General features: G+C 50.1%; 1 protein-coding gene and 1 long non-coding RNA gene across 4 annotated transcripts in view; one reads left to right on the forward strand and one right to left on the reverse strand.

The window, feature by feature from the left end:
* Positions 1–24,702, forward strand: part of LOC137417006 (sulfotransferase 1C2-like) — a 132,385-nt gene that overhangs the window by 18,890 nt on the left and 88,793 nt on the right. The window contains exon 2 of one of the 3 annotated variants that reach the window (XM_078781641.1): positions 4,158–4,334. The exons of 1 other annotated variant lie outside the window; for it this stretch is intronic. In XM_078781641.1, coding sequence (XP_078637767.1) covers positions 4,158–4,334 — 177 coding nt within the window. Of the gene's footprint in view, positions 1–4,157; positions 4,335–13,240; positions 13,574–24,702 lie in introns of those variants that run through there. One more of the 3 variants, XM_078781642.1, reaches the window with a different exon arrangement.
* The window catches only part of LOC137431201 (uncharacterized), a 56,543-nt gene that overhangs the window by 7,748 nt on the left and 24,093 nt on the right, over positions 1–24,702 (reverse strand). Inside the window, exon 2 of the long non-coding RNA XR_010985211.2 lies at positions 4,542–4,653. This is a non-coding gene — a long non-coding RNA (uncharacterized LOC137431201). The remainder of the gene's footprint in view (positions 1–4,541; positions 4,654–24,702) is intronic.

The raw sequence follows: 24,702 nt of genomic DNA on the forward strand, positions 1-24,702 counted from the left end.
GATGGGGCTCTGCACTGTTCCTGTCTAGTTGGGGTTGGAGGGTGCAGTTAAAATCTCCACCAATACAAACATGATTGTCTTGGTTTTTTAGGGCGTTTTGGCTGTCGAGGGACGTTAGGTGTGTCCCAAGGTCATTAAAAAAAACTCGCCGAGCTACAGGCGTACTTGGGGCATAGATATTAAAAATAGTATAGAATTTTCCATAGTAGTGGAATTCTAGGGATGCTAGGGATCCCTTGTGTATTTCGTCGAATTTAAGCGATGAAGGCGAAAAGGACGGGCTAAGAATTATTGCGACACCGCCTTTGCGGGAGTCACCGTTACTAAAGAAGGACAGGCCGGGGAAGAGCCTACACCACTCTGCGACACAGCAGTCGTTGGCATGGGTCTCTTGTAAGAGGGCAATGTCAACTTTCTTCTGTAATAAAAAATCCCTTACTTGAACTTTACGGACAGAGCTACATCCTCCGTTAATATTCAGGCTACAAATGGAAAAACTCATTACAGCTATAAGGAGGAGTGACCACCACTCAATTTTTTGATAGCAGTTCATTCTTAGCTTTTTGCAACCACTTCTTTAAACGGTGACGTTGGGAGGAATTGAAATTAAAAACGTGGGGCCGTTTTACCATCAGTTTCGCGGAATGTATAAAATCAGGTAGCTCCGGAAAAAAGGTTTCTATTACAACATTCCTTTTTCGGAATGTGTCCTTAAGAAACCTTTTTATCTCGGAGGGAGGGATTGGAGGGATTTCTTCTTCCTTAAGGCTACCACATTCACTAACAGAGTCATCTATATCAGATGGCTCAGATGGTGTGTCACACTGGTTTTCATCATTTATCTCCTCACCGTCATCACATCCCTCCACGTTATCGGATGGGGCATAGTCCATAGAGGGGGGGGACGGGGAGGGAGAGAAAGGAGCCATCTTCAGGGGAGGGGGGGGGGGGGTACTAATTTTTGTGGTTCAACCATATCAGTTTCTAGGTCAGCAGACAAGGGCGAGGATTCATCCACATCTATGTCCTCCAATACCGAGAAACGATTTTCTGTGACGAGGGACAAATCTAGGCCAGAGAGGAGGGGCTGTCGGTTTTCAGTTGTAGGTTTTTTAAAGAGATGACCGTTTTCATCTGTTGTTTGCAGATGTCTTTTTCCTTTTGGGCAGACTAATTGAAACTCGTCCTGGTTAGTGGGAAGAGATTGCAAGGGTTTGGGGGAGGGGGGGGGAGGGAGGACGTGATCATCGGGAGGGGGATCCCATCGGCTACCACGGCGGGAGAGGTAGGATCAGTTATAGCAGGCAACAAGCTGTGATTGGACGATGTCGCCTGGGGGGTGAGATCTATAGTTAACAGGAGATGGCTGCAATTAGATCCTTCAGTAGAGGGAGGGGCCCCTGTTTCAAGGGGAGGGGAGGGGGGTACGGCGGGGGGGTTTGGATTGGTGGTAAGAGGGCTTGGGTCGGTGGTGGACAGATTGGGATCAGTGGTGGTAAGGCTTGGGTCGATGGTGGGAAGGTTCGGGTCGGTGGTGGGAGGGCTTGGTTCGGCGGCGGGAGGGCTTGGTTCGGTGGTGGGAAGGTTTGGTTCGGTGGTGGGAAGGCTTGGGTCGGTGGTGGGAGGGCTTGGGTCAGTGGTGGAAGGGTTTGGACCGGTGGTGGGAAGGTGGGTGGGGTTGCTTATTCCCGGTTCGGAGGGGAGGTTGCACTTGTGGAGAATTCTCTTTTCGGGGGCAGTCATGCTTAACATGCCCAAATTGTCCGCAGCCAAAACATTTTAGAACGTTGGTGGACACGGACACTGTATATTCGTTCTGTTGATGTTTTAATTTTATTATAAGGTTTAAATCCTTCTGGGAATTTTTTTAAATCATAAACACTTGCCGCCGGAATGAAACCACGTGCCTTAAATCGTTGTTTCGTGACCCGAAGGGAATCATGGAAATACGAGACACGATGGTACCGTATCGGGACAACTCTTTAATTAGTACATCGTCGGATACAAATGGGGGGCAATTTGATATCACGACTTTTATCGCTGGGCTATCTAGTGGGGAAATCATTACAAATAAATCTGGATCGATTGTCAAACCCTGTTCGACAATTTGTGGGACACAATCGACGTCGGACAAAAAAATAACGATCCGCTTGTTCATCCGCGAAGCGGCAACAACCTTGTCGATCCCGACAACACGACCGGTTGCGAGGACAACGTCCTCGACACTAACCTCACGTTCCGGAGGTACACAAAAGAACCCGTGCTTACGGGTCAGGCTCTGAAAGGCCGTAAATCGAGATAGTGCAGCTGCCATGCTGGAACAGCTGCACTTACAACCCCTCCCCAACTCGGGGAGGGTGAATATATAATACAATCTTCCCTACCCGAACTCCGGGAATGGGAAGCAATCAGACCTCTCCGATTTCCCTAACTTCGGAAAAGGGAGGCAACAAAACAAACTGAAGGAAGGATAAACGAAAGGAAAAAAAGGAAATAGAGGTTTAAGATGAAGGAGCAAACACCGATCGGGCGACGCCCAAAAACGGCGAACCCTTACCAACGATCACCCTGTGCTCTCCGGCTCTCTCTCCCGTCTCAACGTATATGGGAATCACCAGGAAGACTCCACGAACAGGTACAAGGACACAGAGGGGGGAAAACGGGGGGGGGGGGGGAATGGAGCAACAACACAGAGCACTCACAGGCCTCCACAAGCAGACGCCATGACAGTACAACCAGCATGCAAACGACCAGCAGGGGGCGCGAGAGAGAGAGAGGGAGAGAGAGAGAGACCCAACATCAGTAGCAAAACAGGGACATCGGGAGATCTGTGGAAGGGAGATGGCTGGGGTGTGTTACACGGGATGAACAAAGGGACACCACTTAGACTTTCAGGAAAGAAAACGGAATTTTAAGGAGGTGAATTTAGGGTGTATTAATGAGGGTAGAAAAGATCAAGGTTTTGGATGGGGAAAGATAAGAGGGGGTGGTGGATAGGTGTTTTGAAGACCTGGAGGGAGGAGTGGGATTGAGGAGAGTGAGTGAAAATGAGCAGAGAGTCTTGATTTTGGCAGTTTCATTAGAAGAGGATTGCTGGCAGATCTTGTGCATCCTGCAGTAATATTTGGGAGACAGAGCATAGCTGGGGGAGCTAGACCGGAGAGGAGTCTGTAGAAGACAGAAAGACCACCAACCTGCCTGCGGTGAGTGAGAGAAAGGCCCTCAGAATCAGCTTCATCACTGGAGATACCAATGATTTTGAAAGACTTGGTTTCTACAGCATAAAGTTAGGCTAGGTGTGAGGTAGTAGCACCAGCGCAGACGGGAGTGAATACTCCATCAAGCTGTGGATGAAAGCTTTGTATGTGGTGAGGAGCTCAGTAGGGCTGAGGAAGGACTTCGCACGATGGAGGATGCCCAGTCGGTGACTGGATTTGGAGTCCAGCTTGGAAATGTGGTTTTCCCAGGAAAGATCATGGCAGATAGTGAGACCCAAAAGCTTAAGTGACAGAACTTATTTGAGAGGATTGTTGAGAAAATAGTTGGGAGGTTTTTCCAGACGGTATTTTCGGAGAGACATAGTGAGGGTGTGATTTGTCAGGATTGAAAGACATGTTCCATTTGTTTGACCACTTTGTGATTTTATCCAGGTCTGCAGAGAGTGAAGAGGCTGCTGCCTGTTCATCTGACAGATGAGATATGGAGCAACAGAGTGTGGTTCGTCAGCAAAAATATGAAGAGGCTTTTCCAGAGAGTTGGAGAGATCATTAATGAAGATTAGAACAAGCACAGGGCCCAGAACACTGTCTTAAGGAACTCCAGCCTGGACAGGAAGAGGAGATAGAATGAAAATTTATATTGGTACGACGAGATGCAAGTCCACACAGATATGCACAATCTAGCGTTTTGATCGGTGAAGATGGGTAACAAGATGGCACTTTGCAGTTATGTGTTCATGTATCCTCCAATCACTGTCGTTTTTGCTTAAACAAAGTACGCCAAACTTTAGTATTCTCTCGAAATGCAGCCACCTAACCCTCCCCCGGTCCGCCCCTTCACAGTTACCCTAAAATGACACAAATATAATTGATTGGGCAGATGTCCTCTTTATGTATTCATGTTCCTTGTAATTCCTTGTTATTTGTATTATGTTGCAGGAGATCACAAGCCAGGATCAGTTGGCAAAGGTGCAGCTGTTGGAGAACATGAAAAACCTGAACTAGTTATGGCTGATGGATTGTTGGTGCCTCCAATAACTCTGCGGCAATGGGAAGAGATAAAGAATTTTCAGGCCAGGCCTGATGACACCTTCATTGCTTCATATCCCAAATCTGGTGTTTGTCAATTTGGATACTATTTTTCATTGAATATTTTGTCTATTCTTTTTAACATTTTGAAAGTGGGGTAGCAGGAAAAACAGTTATGCACACTAAGCAAAGGAATGACCGCAAGTCCAAAACAGGAGGGGAGGAAACAGTACCATAACCTGCAAGGAAGAGGGTTGGACCAGGCAGTGTAAATGGGAGCCCAATAGCACTGACCTCTTTGGAGATGATTCACTGATTGAGTCTTGAAGGGAGTTGGTGAGGAAGGCAAAGGGCTGGAAGGGCTGTCAGAGCAATGTCAGCCACCAGTGCCATGCTCTGCACCAGCCTGAATGTGCCGACAGTTGAGGTGATGACAGTGAGGCTTTCTCGCATGGCACAACATTTCTGTCCATATCTCCAGCCCCTTTTTTGGTATACAGACTCAAAGCTGGTGGAAGGACTACAAACCCAAACTTATCAGGATGCAACAGAACAAGAGGATTCAAAGGGAGGCACAAAGCTCCCCTCCCCTTATATAAGGGATCGTTTCGATGTATGCAGCTTTAACATTGGGACTGAAATACGTTTCTCGGCTTCTACTGGACGAAATCGGCTGCAAATTTCAGAAGTAAATGCTTTGCACATCGAGGTAATATGTTACAAATTTCAGAAGTAAATGCTCTGCACATCGAGGTAATATGTTACAAATTTCAGCAACGTCTGTTTCCACATTCTTGAGGGTTGTTTAGAAAACCCTCAAAATCATGTTGGTGTCCGTCCATCCGCCCAAAATGTGTTGACGCTTATATCTCAAGGGGTTACCTATCTCATAGTGATGTTGGCGCTTAACTATCTCATATCTCAAAAGCTATACATTGAAACTGGCTGAATCTTGGAATATGCATCGGCCAATAGGTCTCGTTAATGGCTTTCAAAACAAATTCCACCTAAGTGCTAGTATTTGCTTCAAAATTAAATATATATAAATATTGTTGCGAATATGGAATTTGGCCTCCATATCCGCTTGTAAATATTCCCCTATTTTCTCCAATACTCCCCAACTTTCCCCGATCCCCCGTTCCCTAGTCCCATTGCATGTAAATAACAATCAGTAGAGCCGACCTTCCCCTTATTCCCCCATTAAATGTCGTGCCCAGGTCCACCGCACCACACGTAGACAACTTTCGGACATCTTCCTAGTTATTCTTATTCTATGTCAGTTAAGGCCTCGTCTCCATTAATTATGACTCTTCGTTGCACCAGAATGTGATTATATGGCATCAGTAGTGAGTTTAGGACCTTTCCCATACCTCCTTCCATCTTCTTCCCCAACAATTACAACAACAACAGAGGAGATGGCGGCGGAGCGGGGGAGGATGCGTCCTCACACCGGCTCGATTAGCGCCATAGACCATGCGCTCCACGGGGTTACCACGAAGGGGCTCCTTGTCAGCTCCTCGTCAAGGGCGGAGCCTGGTAAACCCCCCGCACGCACCCAATGAGAAGCAACGTGCCGATTCCACGAGGCGGAGCTAACGAGCCGAGGGCGTGTCACTCCCCGCCGGATATACGCGGCCACGCGCCGGATGTGACGAGAGATGCGCCCCCAGCCTGGAGAGAGAAGTCGCCACCCCTCGAGCGCTGCAATACCTCCACCGCATCTCTTAAACTGGACCGTACGTGATCCTGCCCTGAGCCCAGGTGCACCTGGAGCGATCGCTACCCGCTTTCCTTGCCATCAAACCCCGTGTGAGTGAGCCTTGTCCCGTTTATCTGTCGTCTGTTGGGGTTAATATAAGTGTGTTTAAGTGCCCACCTTCCTATGTTTCCCTCTTGTCCCTGTAATCTAAACCTTCCGCATTATTGTAATAACAACCTTTGAGAACCGTATCCCTGGTGTCGTGTCGTATTAATTCCAGCCGTGTGTCTTCTTTTTCCTTCATTGGTCTAGCATAGCGCGATTAGTCAACGTTCGGGCACAATCGGGTAACTTGTGCAGACGTGGTCATACCATAAAACCGCTCGGTAAATAACATCCAAGCCACGTCTGTAACAATTGGTGTCAGGAGTGGGATTCGAACCTGGGACTAAATTTGTTAGGCCCAAATTGGTAACAAGTAGAATCGATTCGGAGCGCGTTTCCCGCGCGAAATTATAACGGCGAAATTTGAATTTGTTTTACGAAAATAAAAATAAAAACCGAATTTTGAAAGTCGCGCTATGGCGGGTCAAGACGGCTGGGGTCCGGTAAAGGAGAGTGAGGTAGGGTCGATCCAGGACCAAATTGAGGGACAAGAGGAGAGCGAAGCAGTGAGGGCGGCAGGTTCGAAAAATAGCGCCGTCACGCACGAAGTAGCAGACGCGCGAAATGGCGCCTCGCTGGTCACCGCGCCGGCGACCGTGACAGCGCCCCTGGTGGATTTGGACTTGTTTTTTTTGCAAATAAAGGCCCTTATGGCCCAGACTAACGAGCGAATGGAAAAGAATAGTGAGCAATTGGGAGACCAAATTAGAGGTTTGAAAAGCAGTATGGGGGTAATGGGGAACCGGATGGATGCTCAGAGTAACCAATTGGGGGTAATGAGGGACAAAGCGAGGGGTACCGGTGAGGGGTTAGACAACGGGATAAAAGAAGTGAAAAATGGGTTAATGGGGGTAGAAAATAGAATGGCTGCCCAGGAGAATCAGATAGAGGGAGTGAAAACTGGGTTAGAGGGGTTAGAAAACAGTATGGAAGGCAAATTGAGGGACATGAGGGACCAAGCGGAAAGGGAAGTTAAACAAATGGAGCAGCAGATAGAGGGGGTCAGAATGGGGGTAGAAGCCAAACTGGATGCTCACAGGGAGGAAATGGAGCAGATGAGGGTGGCATCTGGGCAGGAGATGCAAGTGATGGGAGAGGAGATCAGAAGAGGAGTGAGTGAGGAGGTCGGAGGAGTGCGCGAGGAGGTGAGGCACTGTGAGGAGCACATGGAAAAGGAGGTGAGAAAGGCGACTGTAAAGTTACAAGGGGGCATAGAGGACCTGACGCAAGAGGTGGAGCAGCTGACGGTGGGACAGACGGAGTTAGCGGAGCAGGTTCAAAGGAACACTGCGGTATTAGGAGGTTTAAAAGCGACACAAAACGACATAAAAAACGACTTGATAGCGACAAAGAGGGAATGTCAGATGGTACGTGAGGGACTGACAACGAGGTTGGACGAGGTGATAGAGGTAATGGAGACGAAGGACCGGCAGGTGAGGACGCACCTGGAAACGGTCAAGGTAGCCTTAGAGGATGAGCTTGAGGAGACGTACCGGGGAATAAAAGAGGTGAAGCACAAATTAGAAGAAGTGGAAGAAGGGATGAGCGAAATTAAGAAGCGACGGAGAGGGGATAAGAAAGAGATAAAAGAGGAGATAAAAGAATTGGTCCGAAGTCTGTGTTCGGATCGTGATGATGTGCTCATTAACCGGATGAGGGATTCGCAGGTGATGGAGGAGAAGCGAAGAGGAAGAAGACCTGGTGTAAGTGGTGACCAATATGGTCGTGCGTATGATGCGCCAGGGGATTTAATAAGCTTGGGGGTCGAGATAGACCCGGGTGTCCGTGAGAGGCCGTTGGTGAAGTGTGCGACAGGTCTGGTGTGCGAAAGAGGAGGTGTGCGAGAAAGTCCGACTCTGGGGTGTGTGAGGAAAAAGTGCGTGCCAAGGAGTGAGGGTGCTGGCGAGAGTGAGTCGGTCGTAGCGCGTGTGCGAGGGAGCACGTGGAAGCGCGGTGTGGTGAGTGTTACAGAGGGTGTAACGGGAGAGTGTGCGCGAGAAAGGTGTGTGACGGACAGGTGCATGAGGAAAGAGTGCGCTGTCAGAAGTAAGGAAGAGTGTCCACCTGTGGTGAGTGTTACAGAGGGTGTAACGGGAGAGTGTGCGCGAGAAAGGTGTGTGACGGACAGGTGCATGAGGAAAGAGTGCGCTGTCAGAAGTAAGGAAGAGTGTCCACCTGTGGTGAGTGTTACAGAGGGTGTAACGGGAGAGTGTGCGCGAGAAAGGTGTGTGACGGACAGGTGCATGGGGAAAGAGTGTGCTGTCAAGAGTAAGGGTGAGTGCGCTGTCAGGAATGGAGGTGAAAGTAGTGAGAGTGACATGGAGCGTGAGTTAGTTGTGACAGGTGAGCGAGGATGTACACCTGGGATGGAAGGATGCACACCTGGAATGGTAGAGCGTGAGTGGGAATGCACGCTGGAGTTGGTGGTGAGGCACGTGGTTGGGTGTGCGAATGAGAGCACACCTGTGATTGTCACAGAGGAGGTGACTGAGGAGGGGGCGCGAAGAGGTGTTTTGGTGAGGTGTGCGAGCAACGAGTGTGTGCCAAAGTGTTCGGTGGTCAGGTGTGTGACCAAGGCGGTGAGTGGAATGGGTGTACCTGGGTGTGTAAGGAACGGTACGAGGGGCATGGAAACGGCTGGATGTGTGAGCAAGGAACGGGCTGCGGGATGTAAGCATGCAGGTGAAGCATCGACGTTAGACGGGGTAGAGTTTAGAACGACTTATAGCCGAGTCGGGCCCTCGGTGCGTGCTGGGCCTCGCTTTGAACGGCCGCGTCCGTGCTCCACTAGGCGGAGCGGGCAGCCCGATAGAAAGGGTCGTCATGGCGACCACTTTTTGGTGAGGCATTCCGGCAGGCCGAGATCGAGCCATGGGATGGCTCCGTGCCGAGATGGTGCGTGGGATCTCGGCCCGGGTAAACCTCCTTCCCTGCACCGAGTGCCGGACGCATCCAGCCGCTGGCACAAAACAACCAGCATCCATTGCTTGGCTTTACGAAGCCGGGCTTTGGACAGGGATTGGCGCACCGAGAGGTATTAGTGAGTCGACTGGGTGATGAGGTTAGTGTTTTGGACCCAAAATTGGAGAAAAACAAAATTTGGTGATTGGCAAAGGATTGGCAGTAGTGATTGGCAGATGATGAGTAGGATTGGCAAATTTTTGATTTGTTGAAATTTGACGTGCAAAATTGATAGTGAGAGACCCCCGATGTGGTGGGATGGCAAATCCACCATCCTTCCAATGGGGGCAAAGGAGCACTAGATTATGGGGTGTATGGCAGTGAAAACTAGCCCGGGTGGGTTAGGATATGGTGTGTAGGGATCTAGCGAAAGATGACATTAGGTGACGTTAAGGTTAGTTAGTGACTGATACCTGTAGTGGGGACGCAGGTAGATTAGTATGGATGATAATGACGAGGGAGCGCAATAGTTTAAAGGGACGACTGGGAAGCGCAAGTTTCAGAAGGGAGTAGTTAGCTGAGATGATGCCGTGTTTGTGAGAATTGAACAGGTGTGATTGCACAGGTGTGCAATTGGACAGGTGTGTGGAGCAGTGTATGAGTAGTGAGTGTGTGGATCAGCGCGAATGCGCTTGGGGAGAGAAGGGTGCAGGTGGCACCAGGTGTGAGAGCACAGGTGTGCAAGTACAGGTGTGTGGAGAGAGTTGGAGTGAGTGGTACGGAGTGGTGTGCATGGTGCGAAGGTGTGGATGGGGGAAGAGTGGACCCCTTTCACGAATACCCGGGGCGGGTAGTGTAAGTGTTAGGTAGAGGGTATAGGTAAGTTGTGGTTGGATATTGGCATTTGTGGTGCGGTTGCAGAATGGTATTGTGGATGGGTGCATTGGTGTTGTGGAAGTGGCTGGGCGTGTAGCCTGTTGGTGTGTGTAGTTGGTTGGGCACTCCACCACTGTGAGGATGTCGGCCAGGTGAGGCCGCAGGTGGGCTCTGGGAGCCGGTAGTTGTGAGTGGGTGCCTGAGGATCCCGGGTGTGGATCGGGCAGCCCAGTGCCAGAGAGGGCACGGAGTGGGGAGAGAGCCAGAGGGCCTTCCCCTGGTAGTTAGGTTAGGGTAAGGAGCAGGTAAGCTCGGAGGCAACTGCAGTGGTGGAGGTGTGCAGGTGGGTAGACCCGCTGGGAGAGGTACACGCCACAGCCCAGAAATTGTGCGAGGGCACCGGGAGATGAATCGGGGGAGTGAGACCCCAAATTGAAAAGCACCACAGTTTGGCCAATGGGAATTGGTTTTTAGAACCCATAGTGTAAGAGGGCCAATGGTTTGGCCGGAGAGAGACCCCGGGTAGTGTAAAGTTGTTAAAGTCATTTAGGAAATAGTTAGGATTGATGAACCTGTCGCACCATACGCAGCCACTTACCTGTGGTGATGATGATGACTCCACACCTGTGTTTTCTTTGTTTGTGTTGCAGAAATGAGAATTGCTGTTGGATTTGTGAGACGCATCACGACGTGGATGAGACATTGGGGTGATTCCATCTCTCCCTCCCTAGGAGGGACTGATGATGAATTGGTAATGGCAAATTTTGATGTTGAGTTGGAGATGGCAAATTTTGAGGAGAGTTGAAAATGGCAAATTTGATTGGTTAGGAGGGAGAGAAGACGAATTTGGTTTATGGGAGGAACGGGGAAGACAGTAGGGATGTTTGTCGATTTGTAAAGTAGATGTTTATGGGTAGTGTTGTGTTTTGTGGATGCAGTAAGGGGTAAGGGAGGGGCCATGTAGGTTACCTGGTGGGGGGGGGGCGTACGATAGGAACGTACCTGTCTCACCTGGTTCCCATGTGCCCCCAGTGTGCATCACCTTACATTGCGTGCACTTTTGCGCCCTTACCACCTTACTCACTTGTTTCTTCTTTTGTCTCCCACCTCCGAGGATCTGGCTTTGGGGTAGAGAGAGAGGAGAGAGAGGTGCTGGCTGCGCAGTTGTGGGCCTGCACTTTCGCTGTTTGCTGCCGGGATCGATACACCATATGGACCGCAATGTTTGTGGCCACCCACAATGGACCGCAGTTCGTTTGCGGCCAAGCACCACCCGGGGATGGACCTATGGGTCAACGTGGCACCTATGCCATACAGGTGAACCACTTTTAGTTACCACTGAAGGCCACACGAAGAGCAAGAGACACCTGCAGGGTTAGGGGTTGTCGAGTTTATTTTTATTCCAATGAACAATGGTGACTGCACCGATTGGCGGTGGGGTGGTGCTTTTGATGCTGGGACAGGGTGCTCTGCACGTTATTAAAGGCCGTCGGCCACAGAGCACTCGTGGGTTGGTGTATCGATGCTGGCAAGCGCGCTCTCTCTATGCATAACATCTGCATGTGTTCCTCCAAAAACAGGTCCTGGATCGTAGTGTAAATAGCAGCGTAGTCTTGTAAATAATGCTCCCTACCGGCTGTATGTTTAGTTTGAGAATTCTTTCCGGATTCGGTTATCCTGTGGGTGTGTTTCTGTGAGGAGAAGGGTGCAACGTCGCAGGGGGACATATTTACTCATTTGTGAATATCTGTAAAACTGTCGCACTCAGGGTAGAGTTAATAGTAGAGGGAACTACATTGCGTGCCACACTAAAGTAGGTAAAAATTTATCGGGTCGGGACGCCCCGAGGGTAGAGAAGGGTGCATTGTTGCGAATATGGAATTTGGCCTCCATATCCGCTTGTAAATATTCCCCTATTTTCTCCAATACTCCCCAACTTTCCCCGATCCCCCGTTCCCTAGTCCCATTGCATGTAAATAACAATCAGTAGAGCCGACCTTCCCCTTATTCCCCCATTAAATGTCGTGCCCAGGTCCACCGCACCACACGTAGACAACTTTCGGACATCTTCCTAGTTATTCTTATTCTATGTCAGTTAAGGCCTCGTCTCCATTAATTATGACTCTTCGTTGCACCAGAATGTGATTATATGGCATCAGTAGTGAGTTTAGGACCTTTCCCATACCTCCTTCCATCTTCTTCCCCAACAATTACAACAACAACAGAGGAGATGGCGGCGGAGCGGGGGAGGATGCGTCCTCACACCGGCTCGATTAGCGCCATAGACCATGCGCTCCACGGGGTTACCACGAAGGGGCTCCTTGTCAGCTCCTCGTCAAGGGCGGAGCCTGGTAAACCCCCCGCACGCACCCAATGAGAAGCAACGTGCCGATTCCACGAGGCGGAGCTAACGAGCCGAGGGCGTGTCACTCCCCGCCGGATATACGCGGCCACGCGCCGGATGTGACGAGAGATGCGCCCCCAGCCTGGAGAGAGAAGTCGCCACCCCTCGAGCGCTGCAATACCTCCACCGCATCTCTTAAACTGGACCGTACGTGATCCTGCCCTGAGCCCAGGTGCACCTGGAGCGATCGCTACCCGCTTTCCTTGCCATCAAACCCCGTGTGAGTGAGCCTTGTCCCGTTTATCTGTCGTCTGTTGGGGTTAATATAAGTGTGTTTAAGTGCCCACCTTCCTATGTTTCCCTCTTGTCCCTGTAATCTAAACCTTCCGCATTATTGTAATAACAACCTTTGAGAACCGTATCCCTGGTGTCGTGTCGTATTAATTCCAGCCGTGTGTCTTCTTTTTCCTTCATTGGTCTAGCATAGCGCGATTAGTCAACGTTCGGGCACAATCGGGTAACTTGTGCAGACGTGGTCATACCATAAAACCGCTCGGTAAATAACATCCAAGCCACGTCTGTAACAATATATATAAACATAAATAAATATATTGTTACAGTTTTACAAAAAAGGACACCCCCTCTAGTTAATTACACGACAACATGTAGCCTGTAGTAGTCAGTTATTTCTTATTAAATGTGAAGATTAGCTCTCTTCACATTGTGTAGTAATTAAAACAGATATGCGTTGAGTTAGGCAGGATTCGCACCCCTCGTATGGTTGAACGAAGACGTTGGTTTGTGGACGGGGAGTAACAGTCCACGTAAGATCAACCGCGACAGTCGTAGGCGGGAAATGAAACCTTCCAAAAGTAGGCGGGCCATAAAACCTTCCAAAGGCAGGCAGGGAATGAAACCTTCCAGGGGGGAGGTGGGGCGCAATGACCGCACGTAACTAGCAGTGACCAATGGTAGGTCGTGGAACCTTCCCAAATTAGGTAGTGGGGGGGGGGGGGGGGGGGAAATGACCGCGCGTGACTAACTTCGGTCAATGGGAGGCCGTGGAACCTTCAAGAAAGACATTCCACACGATAAAGGTCCGTGCCAATCGTGTTTCGGGCTCTCTCTCCTCGTTTGTCCTACAAGCTGGCTGTCGTACGTGCTGGTTCGTCCATGCTGTGTTTCTCCTTCATCCTCGAGCTGGTTCTTCATCCAAGCTGGGTCGTCATCCGTGCTGAATCGTTCTCCGAGCTGGATCCTCCTTCATGCTGTCTGCCGGTTCGAACCCGTACGCCATGCGCGGGAACTGCCGGACCCAAGTCATCGTTAGCCCATCCACAGGTACGAGTCTAACTGGTGTGTGATTCAATCCCTGCGTGTGTGTGAGTGTGCCAGGCACCTGTGTCGGGATTACATCGGTAAGAATTATTAAGTCTGCTTCTCGTCCCTTTTTTCTGTGCTATTGTGAATAAAAGACATGTACATTTTGTTTCCTTTCGACCTTCTTGTGTTCGTCCTTTAATCCATTGGCCCAGCATCGTTCGAACCGAATTCGGCTGCTCGATTAGGCCCGCAGACAATGCAGGGTAAAGCCGTGACCCACACCGTGCGATCCGCTGGGCGCACTTGATTGGAATAAGGTGTGGGAACGCGAAGGGTTCAATTCCCGGTTTTCCCAGTCACGTGGTCTCGCAAGATATTCGGGTCGTGATCGATAACCCTTTGACCCGTGGTTGGTGGATTGGCAATTGGAGTTTCGTCTTGGTCGACGGCCCTTGGACCCGGGATCTTTGGGGAAATTGGGTCTTAACCCCACCCTTATTACGCCGACAGACCCGGGATCCGCATCAAAATAAAATACATACAGACTTTATAACTCTTCAAAATATTATTACACGAATCTGTAGTCCTGGATTAATGGCCCAATGGGTAAGGCATCAGACTCTCCATGTTGGGTGATTGTAGGTTCGAGTCTCATTTGGGTTGAATAATTTTTTTCTTCTTACTTTTTGAAGTATCTTATATTGTCTTGAATAATCAAAGGGAGGTGTGAAGCACCCCTTCCTTTTTTGGGATCGTTTCTCTGTGCCAAAGCGAGGCCCAAAGCGACTCTCCCTTTATATGGGATTGTTTCTCAGCATGCCACTTTAACATGGGGACTGAAAATTCGTTTCTCGGCTTCTTCTGGTAATATACTTACATGCAAATATACATAATATATACCCGCTTTATACCACTTTTAAACCATTTTTTTTAATGCAAATGTGCTGGCCCAATGGCCTAAGCCCTAATGGATAAGGCATCAGACTCACAAGCTGGTGATTGTGAGCTCAAATCCCGTCTGGGTTGAATGTTTTTTCCCTCTTACTTTTTCAAGTAGTTTATATCATCTTCAATAAAGTCCTTTGATGATGAACAAATGCGTTTTGTTCGTATTTAAAATGTATCTTATTAAAAATGCCAGGGGCAAGGAAAAGGCCCCTTTACATGGTATGTGCCATGGCGCAAAGTATAGAAAAGAAGAGACATTCAAAAAAATATTTTGCAAGCATGCTGGACTATCCTTGTGTTCTTAGGAGGAACCAAGTAATGCTCCAGAAACGTTCATATAAAGGGGTGCCAATTTGATTCAGACAGCTACATGAAGAAGTAAATGCATTTTCAATGCAGTTACAGTTTCTTGGTTTCAAAGGGACCTCTTCACTGTCATTCATTTTTCTGTGAAAAATTAAAATGCCATTCATAATATTAGTTTCTATTCTATTGCAGAAGTCAGTGTGCATATACAATTCATCCATCATCTCTAATTATCATCTGTAGTCATCATGTACATATCACGTTTGTCCAATATGTCTGCAATGTCAACACTTTTGCAAGTTTATGGAATTTGCAATTATGGTCCAGGGATGGCTTCTATATAAATGAAGATATAGATATAAATGGATATAAATATAGATATAAATGCACAGCAAACAAATGTATTATTCACAAGCATTTACTAGAAGGAAACAAATTCTGTAGTTCTAGCACTGGACAAAAATTCCCCATCACCTCCTATATGAACTGCAAATCTACATGGGTCATATACCGAATCACTTGCCAAAAGTGCAACAAACAATATCTTGGAAAAACTGAGAATACACTCGACACACGATTTAATAACACCCGGTCAGAAATCAATAACTTCCACACCAGTCAGGGCAAATCTCTAACTTACACGATACACTTTAATCAACCGGATCACTCGATAAATGACATTCAAATCTCTGCCATTGAATCAATCACAAATCGATCACACACCACGAATCTGAAACGTGAGTCCTTTTGGATACATAAACTTCGGACAAAAATCCCTCATGGCATAAATTTTTATGATTAAAGAATGTTCCTACATCAACCCAATCAAATCATTAACCGTAACCCATTCATTCATTCATTCTCCCGTTATATGTCATTTATATAAATAAATATATATATATATATAAATATATTATATGAATATAAATGGTATATGAATATATGCTTGTGTGTTTATGTATGTATGTATCTCTATATTTGTATATGCACGTGCACCGAACTGTAACGCAGGCGATAACTGTAAGCTGCGCTTCACTTCCGTTGAACTTGGGGACGGTGAGTGAGCTTTGGCGTCGCTCTTCCTTTTGTATGCATCTTCTGCACATATCACACATATCACTATGCATGCTTGACTGATGTACATGTCAGTTGTTTTTGTAGACTAGGAAGAAGACCTTTGTTGGTCGAAAGCTTGTCAAATTAAAGATCGACGTCCTGAAGCTTCGTCCGCGTCTGATTTAATCTCCCGATTATATATGTATGTATATATATATATATATATTGTTACGGATCTCTCCATCAGCCTCTTTTCCCCTTATCGAGGGGGGATTAATCCCCTCGTCTGTGACTGACCGACGTGGTCCTGAATCTGCACAAGCTCCCTCCGGAGAGGCAGGTGCGCAACCTCGTTTGCGACCACGGACAGATGTTAATCGCCGAGCGGTTTAGCAACCGCGGCACGAACCATTAGCAGAGACTAAACCCGATCCTGAAATGTTGGCCAAACCGTGCGACAGGTGTTCAATGTGGAAACCTCAAAGACGAACGGATGTGAAGAAGAAGAAGAAGAAGAAATCAAAAGTAGGAAGAACAAATATAATTTATTACTAACTATTATTTACACAATCAAAAGAACCAAGGAGAAGGAAGGTTAATAAAATAAAGACAAAGAATGGAAGGACCAGAAGACAGTGCAATTACTAGCTTATACTCTGCAGTCTTACTTAACCCCAGGACAAGACACACAAAACAAACTCACGTACACTAATGGATGGATGAGGCCAGGCACGGATGATTGGAAGGGGAGGAAGGTTCGGCTGGACAAGGGAGGACGGCCGGGCCGGGAGTGAGCAGCCGCCGCCCTTCCTCAATCGTGTTCCCCTGGCGGCATTGCTTCGCAAAAGCTCAAAGCTGCGGTGGTCACAACTGTGGTGGTCTCAAAGCTCATGCGTGCTTCTCTTTCCCTCAATCACCTCCTTCCTCCACTCGTCTCTTCTTCTGGTCTCTACTCGTCTCAGGTGGGGTGCGTCGCGTGCTCTCCAAGGACTCATCTCTGGTGGGGGCGTCCCGCCGCGGGTTATATCGGCCACACCCTCTCAAGCCATACCCCTCAGCCTTGGTTGGTCGTTCGGGGCTCCACCCTTCATGATGAGGTGGGGGCCACGCCTTTCTTCTCCGAACCGACCGCGTGTTTAATGGAGGGCGAATGCAGTTGGCAATCGAGGCTTTGGGAATCGGGGCTTTGGGAATGAAAGGGAATCTACCTTATTTGAATTTGGTGCAAGGCAGTGTCAATTAATGGAAGACACAGCCTTAAACTAATACACACAATAAGGAAATAACTATTTAGAAGGATATATGATTTGCTACGTGCATGTATATGGATTAACTAGGAGGACGACCTTTGACCTTTACACTACGGAGGGTGATATTTACAATGATTCATTACACTACACAGTGTGATATTTACAACAATTCTCAAATCCACAACACTGCACCCTCATTCTCTAGGCACGTGCTCGGGCCTATAAAACTTTAACTTCAGTGTGGCACGTAGGTGTAGTTCCCTCTACATTTAACCTGACCCTGAGTGTGACAGTTTTAAAACACAAATAAGTATGTCCCCCTGCTGCATTGAACCCTGCCTAACAGATTTACGCCCACAGCTAACCGAATTGCGGAATTGTCTTCAAACTATACATGAATGGTGGGGAGCATTATTTACAATTGACGCTAATGGTATTTACAAAACTAACCCAGGACCTGTGATTGTTCTTTTGGGGGGGGGGGGGGGGTGGGAAGACAGCCTGCGCTGCATCGATGCACCAGCACCAAAAATCAGCACCATAAAGCACCAAAAAACGCACCAGTCAGTGCACAGTCACCACAGTTCATAATAAGCAACACAAACCCCTGGTGCTCTTGCTCTTCGGCTCCCTCTGCTGGCCAATGTTCTTCCTGATGTTGTCTTTCTTCATGTTCTTCTTGCTGGCGGCCTATTTGGTCATAATCAAATGAAAATGCACAAACGTGTCCGTATTTTATTTATGGCCCACAGGGGCCGACTATGAGTGGTTCACCTGTGTGGCATAGGTGCCACGTTACCGAGGTCCGCCAGCAAGATCTCGGGCCATCATGGCCGGTTCCAGCAGAGGGGCCATGCCCCAACCCGTGGGGTCCATGAGTGGTGCTCAGCCACAGACATGTGGTCCATTAGTGGTGCATCGATGCAAGCAGCTGGTTGCGGGGGTTCTGGCACACAATGGCGGACTCCCGCACACTCCCCTCGGTGCCCAGAGAGCACGATCCATGGGTCGGGGAAGGAAGACAGAGAGGGCAGGTTAGCGAGGGGTAAGGTCACAAGGGTACACATCAATAAAGGCAATGCAAGGTGAGGTGCGTCTGGAGACTGAGCGGAGAAAAGCTCGTCCCTACCGTACGTCACCCCCCCCCCCCGTTACCTACTCTACCCTTGCCCTTACCCCATATTTACAACAATTTACAATTCGTCTCTACCGTCACGTCTTCCCCATATTTCCCCTATACCAAATTCGTCACCACAATCCCATTGTCGAATTCAAAATTTGCCATCACCAAATTCATCATCAATCCTCATAGGAGGGAGAGATGGAACAACAAAGCACAATGTCTCACCCATGTCATGATGCGTCTCACAATCCAAACAATTGCACAAAAATAATAAAAACATGGCATGGTGTAGCGTTCTGTCACCTCAAGTGAGTGGATGTAGATGGTGCGAGGAGATTCCAATCCTATCTACCTTCTAAATGACATTAACACACTTTACACTACCCGGGGTCTTTCCCTGCCAATCCATTGGCAATCTTACACTCTATGCGATTTTAAGAACCAAATTCCCATTGACCAAACTGTGGTGCTTCATCAATTTGGGGTCTCACTCCCCCGATTCAACTCCCTGTGCCTTTGCACAATTTCAGGACTGGGTCGTGTGGCTCTCCCAGCAGGTCTACCCACCTGCACACCTCCACCACTGTAGTTGCCTCTGAGCTTACCTGCTCCTTATCCTAACCTATCTAACTGGGGAAGGCCCTCTGGCGCTCTCCCCACTTGGTGCCCTCTCTGACACTGGGCTACCCGGGTCCGTGCTCCGGAACCTCGGGCCCCATCCACAACTCTACTGGCTTCCAGAGCCCACCTGCGGCCTCACCTGGCCGACATCCTAACAGTGGCGGAGTGCTCAACCAACTACACACACTAACAGGCCACACGCCCAGCCATTTCCACATCACTAATGCACCCATCCAAACACCATTCTTCCACACGCACCACAGATGCCAATATCCAACCACAATTTACCTACTCCCTCTACCTAACTCTTACACTACCCTCCCCGGGTATTCGTGATGGGGTCCATCCTGCCCATACACACCTTCACACCATCCACTCCACTCCACAGTTTTCACCATACTCACTGTTGTGGAAAACCATTCAGGTCCACACAACTTTAGTCCAACGGTTTGGTTTAATTGCATTTAGATCATCACATCATTCCTGTAAGTAGAAATACACAATAAGCATACGATGCGACATCTCATAAAGCCATTCATATCAGTCAATGCAAGCAAGCTAGATATTCTATAAAGGCGTACCATAAACGAGGCTACCGATGTAACATGTCACAAGGGAGAAGTCTCGGAGCACTGACACAGCAACGGGTCTTATAGTCACGCCCCTAGCGGTGACAACAATGACAGCGAGCAGCGAGCATCCCCACCCGGGTTCAGTACGGATACGATTTCACTACATTCACCCCCCCCGTCAGAATTATACGGCCGCGTGGCTAAAAGCGAGTGAGCGTCAGCATGAATAGGGCGCGGAGTATCAGTCGGCCCAACCGTAGCGGGCCGGGCGGCGAATTTCTCTGCCAGCACGCGTTCGAAACTCCCCGGGTACGGCGTCTCGTAACCCTGTATCCCCGGTGTCAGAGGCGTCAACAGGGTCGGGTGATGAAGGGGGTAACGCCAAGTCGTCGGACCCGGGCAGTCTCGACGGGGGGAGGGTCGGTGGACTGTCGGCGATGGGAGCGTCGGGAGAGGCCATAGTCTCATAGATGGGTTCGACCGGTTCGTCCGATTCCCTACTAAGGTCGTCGACCCCGCAAGGGGCAAGATGACGAACGGAGACAGTAGTCTCACGACCATCAGACGTCATCACACGAGCATGCTCAGGATTAGCCTGGAGAATCTGCACTTTGTCCACAAGGGGGTCGTACTTGCTCGCGCGAACCGCCCGTTTAAGGTAGGCCGGCCCGGGCCCAGCGAGCCAACTGGGCAAAGACCGTATACACCCCGAGCTCCTGGGGTGGTGGAAAAGTCGCTCGTGGGGAGTTTGGTTAGTTGCCGTACTCAGGAGTGCCCGGATTGAGTTCAACGCCGCAGGTAGCGACCAAGCCCATTTATCGAGGCCCCGGCCGTGGGTCCGGAGATGGAGCATGACGGCCCTCCAGATAATCCCGTTGAAGCGTTCGATCTGCCCATTAGCCTGGGGTCTGTACGGCGTGGTGTAACTAGACGCAATGTTGTTTTGGAGCAGATAGCCGCGCACCTCCTGAGACAAGAAGACTGCACCCCGGTCGGTATGGACATAGGCCGGGTAACCGAACATTGAGAACAAGTTCTGTAAGCATCGCAACACCGTGGCAGCAGTCATGTCCGCGCACATATAAGCAAAGGGGAATCGTGAGTACTCATCAACGATAGTGAGCAGATAGCGAGAGCCGCTCGACACCGGCAAAGGGCCCTTGAAATCCATCGCCAAGCGTTCCCACGGGCGTGTAGCCTTCACCAGAGTCCCCATAGGAGGGTTATAGAAACGCGGTTTGATTTCCGCGCAGATAGCGCAGTCGCGACAGATACGGCGGATATCGTCAATCGAGTAAGGGAGATTCCCACTCCGCACGAAATGAGCGAAACGCGTTACGCCGGGATGGCCCGCAGTAGCATGCAGCACCCGTAGGCCCTCCAACGAGGTGATACCAGCACATGTAGTCGGGCGTGATAAGGCATCGGCGGCCTGGTTATCCTTCCCTGGGTGATATTTGATGGTGTAACAGAAGTCGGCGAGTTCGATACGCCAGCGAGTGATTTTCTCGTTCTTAATGCGCTGGGCGTGTAAGGTGTCGTACATGAACGCAACGCTTTGCTGGTCCGTGATGATTTGGAAGCTCCGCCCGAGTAGGTACGGGCGCCATCGCCGAATAGACTCGACGATCGCATACGCTTCCTTTTCAACGCACGAGTGCCTCCGCTCAGCGGAGGTAAGAGTCCGTGAAAAGAAAGCCACGGGACGTCCCCCTTGGGAGAGGGTCGCCGAGATGGCCTGATCCGAGGCGTCACTTTCGAGGACGAACGAGCCGCTCTCGTCGATGGTCGCTACGGCGGCTCGGGCGATGTCGGTCTTAAGACCTTCAAAGGCCGTCAATGCGGCCGAACTCAGGGGAAAAGTGTCGCAGGCCACAAGGGGGCGAAGTTTCGCGGAGAAATTTTGCACCCATTTGGAGTAATGGGCGAACAGCCCAAGGGCGCGTTTGAGGGACGCCCGATCGCAGGGAGGGGCCATGTCGAGCAAAGGTCGCAGACGTTCCTTATCCGGAGAGACAGAGCCATGGGTCACTGTGTACCCCAGAAGATCTATGGTGCGTAGGGAGTATCGGCACTTATCCTCGTTCATAGTTAAGTGATACCGTTGCGCGACCTCAAGGAAGCGCTTCAGATTAGCGTCATGGTGCCCTTGGTCATATCCACAAACCGTAAGGTTATCGAGGTAGACGAAAACATCGGTTAAGTGCTCCCGCGCAACGAGGTCATCCATGGCCCTCTGGAAACAAGCGACCCCGTTCGTCACCCCAAAGGGCAATCGTGTAAATTGGTACAACCGCTGCCCCGACTCGAAAGCGGTATAGATACGATCCGCCCTAGAGATAGGGATCTGGTGGTACGCACTACGGAGATCGAGAGTACTATAGACCGAATACTGGGATACCTGTTGCACTAGCGCGTCCATCCCCGGAAGGGGGTAGGCATCCAGCTGTGTAAAGCGGTTAATCGTTTGGGAATAGTCGATTACCATGCGTTTGCGATGGGCCTCGCTGCGCACCACTAAGACCTGAGCACGCCACGGCGACCTGCTAGGTTCTATGATGCCGTCCTTCAAGTGCTGAGCCGTTTCGTCCGCAATGAATTGCATGTCCGCGCGAGAGTAGCGTCGCGATTTTACCGCGACGGGGGTACAGTCGGAGGTTAGATTGGGGAACAGCGAAAGCGGCCGGACGTCCATTTGCGCTAGGGCGCACACCGTTAGCGCGTCGTCCGGCCCCACAACAAGAGTGTCAGGCCCACCGAACTCCATTACCAGACGTCCATGCAGCTTAAGAAAATCGTGTCCTAGCAGAATATCAGCACATAATGCGGGTAAAACCATAAGGTGTACATCAGGGAAAACCCGTCCCTTTAGCACGAGTTTCAATCGGCATTCCCCTTTCGTGCTGAGCCGCAGTCCCTGGGAAGCCATGAAGATCCGTCTCGTAGACCGCCCGATCCGCCATCCATGCCTGAGCACAAGTCGTTGGTCGATAAAACTATCCGTAGATCCGGTATCCACCAAGGCCTGAACACAATGGCCCTCAACCATAAGGGGAATAAGGGCTTGAGCCAGGCCAGACGAGGCAGCTGGGAGCGGGACTGAGCCCCCCGAATGGGTCGGTCCAGCCTCGCGGGTGGATCCTACACCAGCAGCAGTTTTGCGAGCGTGGCCGGAGGCTGTGTTGGCCATGGGGATCCCATTATCGTCATCAGAGGGCTTTCCCCAGCATTCCGGTGTTTCGCGATTCAAAATCCGACGAGAAAAGGCCTCCGTAGTATTTGACATTGCCTTTTGACACTCCTGGCAGATAAAGGCTTCCGTAGTATCCGAAATCGCCTTTTTACATTTTTGGTCGCTTTGACAAGAGGCTTCCGTAGTATTCGAAATTGCCTTTTTACATTTTACAAAGGCTTCCGTAGTATTCGAAAGTTGCCTTAACTCTTTTGACGGGGCGGGGGCCGCCGTTAGCTCGTGGGCGACTCGAGGAGTACGAGGGGCTTGGTGAAGTGTGGCCCGTGGTTTGGCCAAGGACGCGGCCTTTGTCCCCGATGGAGAATGAGACGGTGGTGGCTGTCCGGTGGCGCCAATCAAGGTCGTCTGAGCGCCCAGCGGGCCGCAGAGAGCGGCCCTCCCCTTCGAAGTCGGGTAAGGTGCTGGGCTCGTGGGTTCTGCTACGAGCCCGTTCAAGGTTGCTGCGCCCGCGCGGCCGCGGCTGCGCGAGTCGAAGGGCCGCGAGCCGCGTGCCGTTTTCTTGCACACTTTCGCGTAATGTCCCTTTAGCGAGCACAAATGGCAAATAGCGTCACGTGCCGGACACACGACTCGGGCATGACGAGGCCCTCCACAAAAAAAACATGCGGCCCCGCGCAAGGCCTTGGGTCTGCTGGTCGTAACGGCAGCTGTCAGGGTAGGGTCATCCTCCGGAGCATCCCGGAGTTCAGCAGGCGGATCCACGTCCTCGTCAGTGGTACTCTCCGGCCGGGCGTGTAGTGAGGTGCCCGCCAAAAGGCGCGTGCGATCATAGGCGTTCGATTGCATCCGCGCTTCGGTATACACCGTCGCTTGCTCAACCGCCGTAGCGAAGGTCAGGTCGGTCTTCTCCAAGAGTTTGAGACGTAGTTCCTGGGAGGAGACCCCTGCTATGAAGGCATCTAAAAGTCGATCATCTTTAGCTTGCTCGGGAGTCCGTGGCTCCTTGACGCTGTCCAGCATGAGCTGCCGGAGCTCCTGGGCGTAATGATCCATAGGCTCGTTGGGCTGCTACCGTCGCGTCTGCAGCAAATAACGCGCATACACAGGGCTTTTTTCTTTTATGTAAAGCCGCTTGAGCTCCGCGATGGTAAGATCATACGTCGTGCATTGAGCGACCGCGTGGTAGACCCGGTAGTCGATTTTTGAGTGTAATATCGCCAGCTTCGCGGCAGGCGTCGGAGCGGTCTCAGGCTCGTCAAAGAGATGCTCCAGTTGTCGGAGCCAGTGCTTGAGTTGCAAGCCTCCGTCCGTGGCTTGTGGGTCGGCGCTGAAAATGGACACCGTCAACGTCTTGTTGCCAGCCATGTCAGCAGATCTTAAATGCAATTAAGTGTTGTGGAAAACCATTCAGGTCCACACAACTTTAGTCCAACGGTTTGGTTTAATTGCATTTAGATCATCACATCATTCCTGTAAGTAGAAATACACAATAAGCATACGATGCGACATCTCATAAAGCCATTCATATCAGTCAATGCAAGCAAGCTAGATATTCTATAAAGGCGTACCATAAACGAGGCTACCGATGTAACATGTCACAAGGGAGAAGTCTCGGAGCACTGACACAGCAACGGGTCTTATAGTCACGCCCCTAGCGGTGACAACAATGACAGCGAGCAGCGAGCATCCCCACCCGGGTTCAGTACGGATACGATTTCACTACACTCACTCCACACCATCCATTCCATACTCCATATATTCCATACTCCATGTATTCCACACAACCATTCTCCATACACCTGTATTGCACACCTGTGCAATCACTCCTACACCTGGTGCTTCCTGCACACTCCTTCCTCCCAGGACCATTCGGTCAACACAACACACAATCACCATTACTCACTCATACACTGCTCCATACACCTGTTCACTTGCACACCTGTGCAATCTCACCTGGTGCCACCTGCGCCCTCCTTCCTCCCAGGCTCCATCAATCACTCAATACAATGCACAACCACAATCGTTCCTCATGCACTGCTCCATACACTTCCACGCTCAATACAACTCACAATCACAAT

The sequence above is a fragment of the Myxine glutinosa genome, chromosome 7 (assembly GCF_964187855.1).
Source record: "Myxine glutinosa chromosome 7, kmMyxGlut1.1, whole genome shotgun sequence".
NCBI classification, from domain to species: domain Eukaryota; kingdom Metazoa; phylum Chordata; class Myxini; order Myxiniformes; family Myxinidae; genus Myxine; species Myxine glutinosa.